Source organism: Antechinus flavipes, chromosome 2 (genome assembly GCF_016432865.1).
Source record: "Antechinus flavipes isolate AdamAnt ecotype Samford, QLD, Australia chromosome 2, AdamAnt_v2, whole genome shotgun sequence".
In the NCBI taxonomy this organism is placed as follows: domain Eukaryota; kingdom Metazoa; phylum Chordata; class Mammalia; order Dasyuromorphia; family Dasyuridae; genus Antechinus; species Antechinus flavipes.
This window is the reverse complement of record NC_067399.1, coordinates 492,659,461-492,673,114: the sequence shown is the minus strand read 5'-3', so window position 1 is coordinate 492,673,114 and position 13,654 is coordinate 492,659,461. Positions and strand designations below refer to the sequence as shown.

At 33.8% G+C, this 13,654-nt stretch overlaps 1 protein-coding gene across 1 annotated transcript in view; it reads left to right on the top strand.

The window, feature by feature from the left end:
- The window catches only part of LOC127546836 (carboxylesterase 1D-like), a 31,365-nt gene extending 18,532 nt beyond the window's left edge, over window positions 1-12,833 (top strand). The window contains 7 exon segments of the mRNA XM_051973769.1: window positions 457-495; window positions 3,909-4,049; window positions 5,274-5,354; window positions 6,626-6,773; window positions 7,994-8,125; window positions 10,271-10,343; window positions 12,340-12,833. Of these exon segments, the coding sequence (XP_051829729.1) occupies window positions 457-495; window positions 3,909-4,049; window positions 5,274-5,354; window positions 6,626-6,773; window positions 7,994-8,125; window positions 10,271-10,343; window positions 12,340-12,484 (759 nt within the window). The 3' untranslated portion in view covers window positions 12,485-12,833.
- Window positions 12,834-13,654: the final 821 nt, after the last annotated feature.

The following is a 13,654-nucleotide window of genomic DNA, read 5'->3' as shown; positions in this document are numbered from 1 at the left end:
ACTCTTCCTGCATGAATTTCAACCACATTGGTATAGTTTGCACCAGACACAATCCTTATTTTAGGCTTACAATGGAGGCCAAGTAATATAGGGTGATGGTAGGCTATGAAACATTGGATTTATAACAAATTGAGAAAAAAGTGCCACTACTCATTTCTAGACAGTTTATCTCAGCTGTATTTTCTTCCAAAGGCCTATGACAAATTAGGTGTAATTAAGTGGGGGAAGCACTTGAGGTGGGGGCTCCAAGTGTGATTTCCTAGATGTCTGGTTACTTGTTTTGTGTGACCCTTATAACTTGACTTTGCTAAGAAGTATGGGAGACCAGATGCCCTGTGTTCTTCTCTAAGGCCTTCTGAAATCAATATGAGAATAAATTTGACTATCAAATCAAACTGAGCTTGATGAGCTCTTTTTGGGAAATTTCTTTGTCCATTTTTTTTTTTTCCTTCACAGAAATTATACCACTTGGAATTCACAGGAGATCCCACAAAGGTACATTATCTTTGTTATTTTGATTTTAACTCTTGGCTCCTTTAAGTTATTCAATGAAACAATTAATGAATATTCATGAAGCATCTACTATGTATGAGGCAGTGTCAAGTGGTAGAATTCTTGCTACTATGTTCTAGTTAGCTACAAAAAAGGTAGTCATTTTTGAATGAAATAATTCAATGTCATAACCTTAAAAAACACCCCATTATAATCTAGGGACACAATGAACCATATCAGAAAATTCCAAATTCCTTTTCAGGAATGTTACTAACCTTTTCAGCTTCAGAGTAGCTTCTAGACCAAGGATTGTGTGTGTGTGTGTGTGTGTGTGTGTGTGTGTATCCTTTTGTTTTATTCAAAGGGATTTTGATGCTTTAAAATTATAAAAATTATAATTATAAAATACAATTACAGAAGAACTCAATCATGTTGAAAAATAATTATAAAATATTTTTTAAAAATACAATTTAAGTTCACAAATATCAGATTAAGAAATGCTAATAAGGCTTTATATAATATACCCCTACCATCCTAAAACCTCTTTGAAAATAGTTCTGTAGATAAGGATGTGGGAAGCAAACCTTTTTATTCCTATCAGAAATTTTGAAGTAAAAATACCCCAACATTATAGAATAAGAAACCATTTTAGGTGAGTCAATAATTCTTTACAGTAATCTCAGAGATAAAACCAAAGTTCTAGTCAATTAAAGATTTTCTTACCAATCTCTACACTCCTAGTAAAACCCTATGAAAACAACTTTAATTACAACAGGAGATTTTTGATCTGGGCTAATTATCAAATGGAAAATATGTGAAGTTGACTGATCATTTGACTCTCCAAGTCTTGTTCACTCATTTCAGGAGTAATCTAGCTACCTTTCTCATCACCTTTGCTATAAAGTTAGTTGTTCTCTTAGGTAGGTTAGTATATGTAAAAGTTACCAAAACCTCAAGCTTTTTGAAAGATATTTTCCTAAAATTCCATCTATTACAAGAAATGCTCTTGAACTAAACAGAAAACATATTATGATAAATTCCCTCCAATCCCATTATCTTTATATATGACCTTGTGAATCTTTCAGCTCCTTGTCCCATGACTGTATTTAAGCTCTGGTTTATACTTGATGTAAATATTTTCTTCTTTCTTTCAGTCACACTATTCCATTGATAGTCTATCTCTGCATTTTGGTTTGCATTCATGGCAGTATGCTATAGAGGAAAGCTTTTTGGATTAGAAATTAGACTATGACTCTAGATTTTGCTCTTCTCTCCTCAGTCTCAATTTCATTTGAAAAAGAATGAGATGTAGAATTTTTTTTTTATAAGAGAACTATGAAATCAGGAAGATGATGCCATCCAAATAATTTGGAAATAGAAGAGAATAGATGGTGCAAAGAAATGAGACTCACTTTCTCCTTTGGAGCCATTTGGATTCAGTGGCAAGATATAGATTTTAAAGATTTAAACACAAAAAGGCCAATATCTCTCACTTTATCAAGACTTTTTTACTTTATAGATAACCAAAAAAACTCCTCAAGAAGAGGAACTATTTGGATCCAATCTGCAATCCATCTATCACTGTCATATAATTATAGAAATGCCCATAGAATAGAATGTTCGTTGAATAAAAAGTTTCAATTAAGTGATTCCCAGGCCCTTCTAGTTTTGGGTCTGTGATCTAAGATACAAATACAATATCCCAAATACAAATATTATTTGTATAATAATCTAGTACAATAGTCATTTCACTTCCTACCTAATGAGAATAGCAGAACCAAATGAGAAAATAGATGTCTATCTGAATCATAAATGAGAAACTGCTGTTTTTGTACCTTGAACAATTTTATTCAGATGCATGGAATCATAGAATTTAAACATGGAAAGGACCCTAGTATTTGTCTAAGTCCACTCATAACTGAAAGGAATCTCAACCACAGTATACCTGACAAGTGATCATCTAACCTTTTCTTCAGGATCTTTATTAAGAGGGAAATCACTACCACCCAAGGAAGTCCAGTCCAATTTTTGTTATTGTTGCTGTTCAGTTGTTTCTGTAGTATTCAACTCTTTGTGACCACTTTTGGAGATTTTCTTAGTAAAAATACTGAAGTTATATGTGATTTCTTTCTCTAGCTCATTTTATAGATGAGGAAATTGAGCCAAACAGAATTAAGTGACTTGCCCAGAGTCACACAGTCAGTTTATGAGTACAGATTTAATTCAGGTTTTCCTGTTTCCCAGACTAGTACTCTATCTACTGTGTCATCTCTTTGTACATATTCCAGTTTTGGACAGATGTTAATTAAGGAGTTTTTCCTGACATAAAGCCTAAATGAGTACTTTGCAACTTCTATTCATTGCTCCTAATTTTACCTTCTTGCACAACTTCCAGACCTCTTCATTCACATTCTTGAACATGGATGACATCTTACCCTCCCCCCCCCCCCCATCTTATGCTTTGTAGTATTTTCAAAAAAAAAAATTATGTCATGGATTTAAATCCCTTCACCATTTTTCTTTGTACTCTTCTCAGTGCCCTTTAACTTACTAATGTTCTTTGTAATTTAAGCTATCCCTAGATGAGCAAAACACTTAGTATGGTATCTAGTGAAGGTAAAGTAAAGTGGAACTATTATCTTCTTATTTCTGCGATCCTCTCAATGCAAAAGAAGATTATATTAGCTTTTTTTGCTCTCTACATTCTACTATTGATTCATATTGGCTTTATAAAAAGTCTCCAGATTTTTCTTTCAGACAAATTGCTATCTAGTTACATCTTCCCTATATTGTATTTATGGGATTTATTTTTGAATTCAAGTGTAAAATATAACATTTATTCCCACTAGATTTGACTTCCTCAGATTCATCCCAATGCTCTTTCAAGATATTTTTTAATCCTAACTCTCATTCAGTTTATTAACTTGCCCTTCCAACTTTGGGGAAATGTGCAAATTTGATATTCATATAATATATGTTCTCATCAAAATCAGTGATAAAAAGCTTAAATAGCATATATCTAGATATTGGAGTAGATTTCCAGATTGTTTCCAGTAATTGTTTACAGTGATTCAGACTCTCTCGATGCCATTCTTCACTACCAAGGACCTCCTACATTTCTGACTATGCAACATTTTTTTTTGATGTTCTAATCTACTGAACTGAAATCATTTTCAATAAAACTGAATGTAATTGATTCATAAGTAATCAATTCAGTGGTGAGAAAAAAACAATGCCTACAAGTATTTTTGCAATTCAATCACCCACAGTAAAATTTCAACTCCTTTCCCCTCTTAATCTTAAGAAAGGATAAAGAGATTATGTACCTCCTCTATCAACTATAAAGAAAGGACATAAAAATGAATTTAATTTGGTTTGAGGGGGAAATACAGCTATATTACTAATTTTTTTTTCAGAAATATGTGTTCATACCTACAGTTGTGGATGGAGTATTTTTCCCTAAAAGTCCTGAAGAACGCTTGGCTGAAAAGCAATTTGCTGACATTCCAGTCATGATGGGAATCACCAATGATGAATTTGGCTGGCTTTTTCCAACTGTAAGAGCACTGTGTTTCTCTTGGAATTTTGTGTTCATCTCTTTTTCTTTCCAAGACCAGAAATTCCCTATTGGTTAATCTGAGAAAAGGCTTCATTCAATATGCTGGATGCTCCTCTACTGCCGATTCAGAGCTAACAACCTATACTTCTGTTCCCTAACACAAGACTCCATTTCTAAGGATTTGCTTTAGGCAATTGTTAAATTGTTGTCTGGGTGAAGTTTGTGTTTAGCACTTTCCCACTCAAAGAATCTTAGCACATTGGAGATATAAGGTACAGAGTCCAAATCTCTCATTTCATAAATAAAAAAAAAACAAAAAACAAAAAACAAAACAAAAAAAATAAGGCCCATAAAATGGAAGAGATTGCTTTGGGTTGATACACTATACTAATGTCAGGACAAGGATTAGAGTCCAGGTTTTTTCCCATTTTGTGTTGTGGCCATGATCCATAAAATATATAACATCCTTGTTCTCACTTGAGATTCCTTTCTATTAAAACTGGAAAGGTTTTATATGAAATCCTAGGTTTGATCCTTTCTGTCTTCTTCAATGTGGAAGCAATATAATACTGCTGGAAGAGTAATAAACTGCAGATACAAATTCTAATCCTGGTTCTGTTACTAGTTTGTATGTAACCTTCTGTAAATCATTTAATGACCTTCTTTGAATTATAGTTTCCTTATCTGTGAAATGAATTGGTTGGACTGGATTAAGGAGCTATTTAACTCACTTAATCTACTTGGAATTATCTCAGTTAAATATAAATAGTAATTATTCTTGTGTAAACGGTTCAGTTACTTCTACCAGTTGCATACATATTCTAAAAGTTAATATCATAATAAACTATGGAAATATGGTTCTAGTATCAGTTAAGCTCCCTTCAGGCTTCATTACTATGTCAGTAGTAGCTAGAAGATACTCATTGATCAACCTCCTGAGCACTTTGAGATTCCCCTTTCTGTCTTTTCAAAACAAATGAGGCAAATGTTGTTTTTAAGGATTGAAAAAAACAACACTGCTTTACTCATATTTTTACTGGTGTGGTTTTCTGGAACTTTTAGTGAATTATGTTAATTTATTAAACTAACCTTACTATCCTACTCATCAGAGAACTTTCTTTCAAATTTGAAGATAAAATCATTTTCCTCATTTGTGTTACATAATTTCTTTGATTTTACATTAATGCTTTCTGTGAAACTTGGTTCTTTTTTTTTTTTTCAGGCATTCGGATTTCCTCTGTCAGAGAATGGATTGGACCAAGAAACAGCATCAACACTGTTATGGAATTCATACCCACTTGTTGTAAGGAATTTAGAGACTTAGACTATAAGACTTAAAGCATAGATAGCCAAAGTCAGATAAAAATGCTACTAAATGTTAAAACTCAAGAGACCCTAATGTTCATCTAGCTCAAAGGCCTCATTTGAGAGATGGGGAAGGCTGTGGCACAGAGAAGGGATGCAGTTTCTCAAAGGTCACACATCTAGCCTGTGACATGTATGGGCCTTAAACCCAATCTACTGATGGGCAATCTGATACCCAATCTACTACAGTTTCCACAGAGCTATTATTCTTTCTATATCAGGGCAGACACCAAGTACTCAAAGAACAAAGGAGTTTAAATGGTCTCTTTGTATTAGAAAACAGAAACCTTTGAGTTTTTAAAGCAAAATTTGACAACTGAATATTATAGCATCATAAGTGTCAGAAAACAAAATGTTTTAAGCAATAATATTCAAAAACTAAATTGATTACCCATACAGATTATTCAGGATACAAAAAAAAGTGGTGTGACCTGTAAAGTAAAATCAGTGAGAGAATGCATGTAATCAATTCATTATATCTTCTCTAATTGATACTCTACTCATTTTGGAAGTAATTTTGCCCACTTTGAAAGCAGTGGAATGACATATTGTTTAAACTTGCTTTAGGCACTTATCCAAATATACTTTATGTTATATTTTTTTGTTATTGTTTTAACTCCCTCTTTTAGGTGGGCAGGATTGGGGTATAACTTGACCTGTAATTTTATTGGAAATTTCTGATGAGAAAAATTATTTCACTAATTCTGATTGGCAACTTCTCAGCAACTTATAGTTTTAGAGAAAAGTCTTTAGCATAAAGACATTAAGAAACTTATCCAGAATCACATAGTATGTTTCCAGAAACAAAGCTAACCCCAAATCCAACTCCCTATCTACCATATCATGCAATAAAAAAATCTTTCTTTGTCATCTCTCTTTTCTGCTAAATATCTAGCACAGGAACCAAATACAAACTAGTAGACTTTAAAATAGGCATTTTACTTCAAATGTCAATAATGTATTCCACAAAAACAAGAGACTACATTTTTAGTTAATACAATAGAAAATGTTATTGACTTGAATAATTTATAGCAGGATTTCATGCTATTATGATGAGACTTTTTATAATGTATTCACAGAGTTGTGAAAGATGTAAGTTGGAGTAACCTTAAGTAAGATATCACATCTATTCAAAGATGAAATGAAGGATGGGTGGAAATGAATGAATGTGACTATTTTTTTCACTCCTTGCTTCATTGACTATTTCAGAAGATCCCTCAAAACCTTGTACCTGTGGTAACTCAGGAATACCTTGGAGTGACAGATGATCCTGTCAAAAAGAAAAGACTTTTTCTGGACATGCTAGGGGACTTGACATTTACAATCCCAACTGTGATTTTGGCTTGGAATTTCAGTGGTAAATTTCTGAGGATTATGAGATGGGGAGATGGTGATACAGCATGGTATATCATTTACAACTTTTAGTCAAAGATATTAACTCACTCCATAGCTTCTTGGGGCAGACCCTACCCAGATGTTTTGTAGACACTTGCCTATATAGTGTAAGATTTCTGGAATTTGAAGACCTGAATTCAAATCCTCAATTGAATATTTCCTTGATGGAAAGGACATGAAATTTCTTATGGAGATTGTGAGATAGAAGCATTACTGAATTTAGTTTAGGGCATTGGTCAGCTGGGAAGGAGCAGCACTTTGGAGAGTACCCCAAACTTAATTATGATTGCTAAATATCGATTATATGATATATAAATATTCTTTCCATATTGAAACGTTCTCATCATAGTTTCAATATGACAGGGATTGGCATAAGAAAATAAATGGAAAATTTGAGGGGGGTTTTGTAGAAGCCACAGATGATACACAATTGCTAGCAGAAGACAGAAGTTTAGAAACTCAGAAATGCAGAAAATACAAGCTTATTATTGTATAATATCAATCTAAATTTTACAATAAGGTACTATGAACCCCCAATAAAAGAAAAAGAAGAAATTTAGACTTTCCTATTACAAAGGGAGAACAACAGTTTTTATGTGGATTTTCAAAATTGCAGAGGCATCATGTTCCTGACTCCCATGATATGGAAGGGATAGTGGTGTAAGATTTTATAGCTAGTAGGACTCATATACTTGAGTCCCTTTTTTTACATTTTAAGAAATTGAGAACTATATAACCTTTCCAACATTTTACCTATGTGTAAAAAACTAGATCAGCTTCCCTTATCAAACAGTGGCTGGATGACTGTGTTTGTATGATATCAATGGGATTTCAATAGGATATGAAAGTCTGAACAAGATGAGCTCTTATGCTCATAGTGAAATCTAAAATTCTATATGAGTGAGGCAGGACTCAGGCTTTTAATGAATTGCTCTGGGCTAAATAACAACTTTCAAAATAAAATCCTTTATTCAATGTGGGCCATTATACATCATGCTTCTGTTGACACCTTCATTTGTATTATAACCCCTAGATTTAGGCTTTTCAATTACTTAAAATGATTAAATATGATTTTACCTACAGAACAGCCTTTTATTATTTTTAAGCTTCCCAAAGAGTGTTTCAGAAGTTTTATCTCTGATAAAAGATTCTAGAATTTTTCACTACTTTCTTTTCTTTCAGATTCAGGTGTACCTACCTACGTGTATGAATTTCAGCATAAGGCCAGTATTTGGGGAAATATAAAACCAGCATCAGTCAAGGCAGACCATGGGGATGATCTCTTTTTTATATTCGGTTCTCCATTTTTAAGAGGTAATAGATCTTTATTTTCTACATAAACTTTATAAAAATGTTACTTAATCTCTTTTTCTAAAAAAATAACTATTAGTCCTTATGTGTATTTAATCTTTTTAGATAACCAAAGTACCTTCCTATCTCTTATCTCATTTGGTATTTACAACACCCCTGTGAGGTAGAAAGGGTGATTTATTATTATCTTCAAATTATAGATGAGAAAACTGAAAAACAGAGAGTGAACTGGCTTGTTAGAACTGGAACTTGAACAAGCATCTTTGATTCTTCACCAAAAATCTTTAAACAGAGACTAGACCACCACTTGTTAGGAATGTAGACAGTATTAGTGTTCTGGGCAGGTTGATTTAGAAGATATCTGAAGTCACTTCTGGATCTGAGATTCTTTGATTTTGAGCAGTGTCAAAAGGGTTCAAGATAACTCTTTTCCAGGAGTTTGATTTTTTTTAATGGTTGCCATACCTTAGAAGATACTCATAATGAGGTTGGGAGAGCAGAGTCTCCTTCAAACTAAGAATACCCATTAGTGCACTTGAGGTTCAGTTTATGGCCAGGTGGCTTCAGCTTTGTTCATTTTTTTTTTCTTTCTTTCTTTCTCTCTTTCTTTCTTTCTTTGACTATTAGGGTTAAGTGACTTGCCCAGGGTCACACAGCCAGGACGTGTTAAGCGTCTGAGGTCAGATTTGAGCTCAGATTCTCCTGACGTCAAGGCTAGTGCTCTATCCACTGTGCCACTTACCTGCCCTACCTTTGTTCATTTTAAAGCTTTGACCTCTATACTTTTTCCCAATTTTCTCTCCAGGTTCTAACTGGCTTCATGGGGTTCCTTAGGGATTCCTAAGTATTACCCACTAAGAAAAAGTACCTGAATCTATTTTTCTTATGAATTTACTTTTCCATTGTCAGTACCATGAATAGCCTTCAGATAGAATATTAACACTATAGCTACCCAGGTTTTGGAGGCCTGGCTGAAACTTGGCATAATAGTAAGAACAATGGGTCTGAAGTCTAAGAATTTAGGTTCAAATCTCAGCTCTGTTACTTATATGATCTTGGCAGGCCATACCACCTTCTCTTTGGCTTTCAGGTTCCCAGCTGGTAAAGGGAATGGGCTCAACTAGATGAGTTCTCCAAGCTGTTAAAGCTCATAAGTTATATAGTCAATATTTGTAACCCATGGTTAAGATTAGGTTGCTGTAGTGTTATTACCGGGCTTATATCCCAAAGAGAGATTAAAGAAGGAAAAGGGACCCACATGTGCAAAAATGTAGCAGCCCTGTTTGTAGTGACCAGAAACTGGAAACTGAGTAGATGTTCATCAATTGGAGAATGGTTGGATAAATTGTGGTATATGAATGTTATGTATTATTATTGTTCTGTAAGAAATGACCAGCAGGATGATTTCAGAGAGGCTTGGAGAGACTTACATGAAATGATGCTGAGTGAAATGAGCAGAACCAGGAGATCATTATACACTTCAACAACAATACTACATGAGGATCAATACTGATGGACGGGGCTCTCTTCAACAATGAGAGGATCCAAATCAGGTCCAATTGATCAGTAATGAACAGAACCAGCTACACCCAGAGAGAGAACTATGGGAAATGAGTGTGGACCACAACATAGCATTTCCATGCTTTCTGTTATTGTTTGCTTGCATTTTTGTTTTTCTTCTCAGGTTATTTTTACTTTCTTTCTAAATTTGATTTTTCTTGTGCAGCAAGATAACTATATAAATATGAATACATATATTGTATTTAACATATACTTTAACATATTTAACATAGGATTATCTGCCATCTAGGCGGAAGGGTGGGGGAAAGGAGGGGGAAATTTGGAACAGAAGTTTTTGCAAAGATCAATGTTGAAAAATTACCCATGCATATGTTTTGTCAATAAAAAGCTATAATAAAAAAAATCTAGACCAAAAAAAAAAAAAAGATTAGGTTGCTGCCCAGAAAGAGCACCCAGAATAGAAATAACATATAAAAGAGAGATCTAGAAGTTTGGGAAGAGGAGAGAGTTTCTAGGAGGCAATGAGATATAGAAGCAAAGACTATAGAGTGGAACTGAGGAGAACTGTGCAATTTTGCTCATTTATAGTTTATATTCACATTCTAATACCTATATTCTTATTTTTAGATGGTTTCTCAGAAGAAGAGAAGAGATTTAGCAGGAGGATGATGAAATATTGGGGCAACTTTGCTAGGAATGGGTGAGAATCATAACATAAAAAAGAGAAACAGTTAACAATTTTTATTGATAGCTTTAGTTTTTATATGCCCTGTTCTTTTAAAATTAACCAACTTATGAACCACATCTGAAATTAGATAATGAAATGCTTATTTATGATTCCCCCCTCTTCTGCAAATTAAGAAAGGAGGATACATTCTCATATCTCTTTTTTGAAACCAAACTAAGCCATTACAATATCACAGCATTCATTTTTATGAATCATCACCATATTTTATTTACACTTTGCAGTCATTGTATTTTTTTCATGGTTCTACATGTTTCTGTTTACCCCTTATGTTCATTATTTCTTATAGCTCAATACTCTCATTACATCCATTTACCATAGCATATTTAGCCATTCTTCAATACGTTTTTCCACCATTTCTTTGCTCCTACAATCTTTGCTACTATAGCCTTACTATAAACATTTGTGTATCTTTTGGATCTTTATTTTTCTCATTAACCTACTTAAGGCAAATGACTAGCAATGGGCTTTTGGGTGATATAGGGTATCAACATTTTGCTCACTTTATTTATGTAATTCCAAATTGTTTTCTAGAATGGTTAGAGCAACCCACAGTATACTAGTTTGTCTGTCCTTCTGCAAACTCTCTCACATTGACTATTTTTCCCTTTTGTGATATTTGTCAATTTTATGGGTGAACAATTCATCAGAATTTCTTGGATTTGTATTTTTTTTTTTTTTACTATAAGTGATTTATAATTCTTTCATCTGGCTGTTTATATTTTGCAGCCTTTTTTGATCAACAATTTATATTCTTTGAATATTTATCTGTCAGATAAAATTTTAATCTAATGTAATTGTCTTAGATCCTGATGCATCCATCAAACAGAGATAATTTGATAAAGAAAAAATTTATTACCATATACTTGTGTCATATTCTCTCATAAATGCACATGACATTTAAATGGAGAATCAGCACAAAATTTAGAGTTTGATGGTAGAAAATTAGGGAAATATTTGGTCAAGACTAATCATTATATCAGTATTGTTAGGCTTTAAATGTCCTTTCCCTTATTTGAAGTCCTCATAAGTTTTCCATCCTACGCACTGAATCTCTGCTGGATATATTGCTGAATTGGGATTCCAAAACGTACTCTTCCCTGGTGAATAATTCTTGATTGTCCGTGCTAAGTTCTCTCTTGAATCTATAGCTAGCTCTTTTTCTTCCTCTTAGAGGTACTTCCACATGAGTGATTGTCTCCCTAGATCTGCTTACATCTGGAGATTGTTTTTATTTGCTCCCTCCATTGGGCCTCAAACTCTTTTCAAGTAACTCTACAACTCATATTGGTTTCTACTTCTGAGCAAATAGCCCTCCTATTAAGTACCATATCCAAAAGGGGAAGGAGGGAGAAATCTTTCTGTCTCTAGTCACACCTTCTAAGGGCTAGATTCTTTCTAAAGGACTGCACAGTTAGTCCCTTAAACTTTAAATGGCCCTAAATATATTGGTCCAAAAAAATTGCTTCAAAGACTGATATTCACACTTTGTAAAGGTATCACCAGATTGTTCCCATTTTATTAACATGTCCTGAAGTTGTCAACTGTGATTACATATTCTTGAGTTATCTGAAGTGGAGATTAGAGAAAAAGCCTGCTCCCTCTCCACTATCCCACTGCATCAAATATGGAGTTTTTAACCAAATAATTTGGGTTCTTGAGTTTATCAAATATTGAGCTACTGGGGTTATTTGCTTATAATTCTTCCTTACCTGGTGTATTTCACTGATTTATTTTTCTGGTTTTTAATCAATACAAATAGTTTTGATAATATCGCTTTATTGTATATGTATATGAAGTCAAAGTGCTCTGGGAAGGGGAAACTTAATAATGCCCAAATGCTAGAAAAATTTTCTCTTTTTAGTGGATTCTCCATTTCATGCTCCCTTTTAACACTACAACCACTAGTAATTAAATGATCATTTCTGAAAAATATTTGTTACATTTCCAGAAACCCCAATGATGGAAGTTTGATGAAGTGGCCTCAGTATGAGAAAAATGAAAAATACCTACAAATTAACATCGTCTCCAAAATAGCCGAGAAGCTGAAGGACAAGGAAGTGGAATTTTTCACTAAGCTGTGGGAAAAGAAATAATAGTAAATGTTGAATAGTAAAGAGATCATATTTAGATATTGTCTAGATAAATCAATTAACTAGCCTTCAAAAGAAATCTCAGTGGATCTGGAAGAAAAAACATTTTTGCTTTAGTATGGATGTCTAGATCGGGTGGTGGGCAGCTTCTCAATATGAAGATGGAGGGGTGAAATGTAAACAGCCATATGTTAACACCATGGGTATGAGGGTGTAGGGCCCCACACTTTGACATCTGGTAATGAGAAATCCAGAGTCGGTAATATTTTCTTTTTCTCATAACATTTTAAAGAATCAGCTTTCAATGAATATAGTTGGCTTGAGTTCTATTAAATAAAATCATTTGTGATTTTTGCTGCTTATACCAGAGTTTTAGTCTTTTGTATGGAGAAAAATCAACCTTTGAAATCAATACTTTTAGCTCTTGCTTTTGAGCTTTTCTACTACATAACAGTTTTTCTCTGTAATATTTTCTGTTTAGGATCACAGTACAAAATGAGATTCCCAATTACATCCAAAAAAGCATTTTTTTCCCATGTGACTCTGCTTATCCAAAAGAGCAGGAAATTCCATTCGCTCACAATCTAAGTGAAATTTCCAGAGGCCATGTAGTAACTCTTACTATCTATTTATTCTACCTTCTGAAACCTCTTATCTACAGAGTTAAATTCATTTTGTCACAATTTACATCAAACCCTACAGTGGCATGATTTGTACTTGAGGTTCTTGTTCTTGTTCTTGTTCTTCTTGTTCTTGTTCTTCTTCTTCCTCTTCCTCCTCCTCCTCCTCCTTCTTCTTTTTTGTCAGTCTTCTCATTCTTCTTCTGCTTCTTCTTCTATTCCTCCTTCTTCACAATTCAGTAAACTGATATTATTTACCTTAATTTAAAAGAGAGAAGCCTGAAGCTTAGAGAATTGAAGTCATTTTGTCCTGTTAGATTGCCCTGTTAGAATTTGACAGAGCTGCTCAGCTCCTAGTGATTCTATTTGATTCTGTTGCCTCTTAGTGAAATTATTTTCCCCTCTCTCATTATGGCACAGAACAGCATCATCCTTCAATATGGTAGTGGATACCAAATATGGGAAAGTCTAAGGCAGACAAGAAAAAATGCAAGGATTTGATACATCTCCCTGTTTTCCTGGGTGTTCCTCCTCTTGGATCCCTGACATTCAG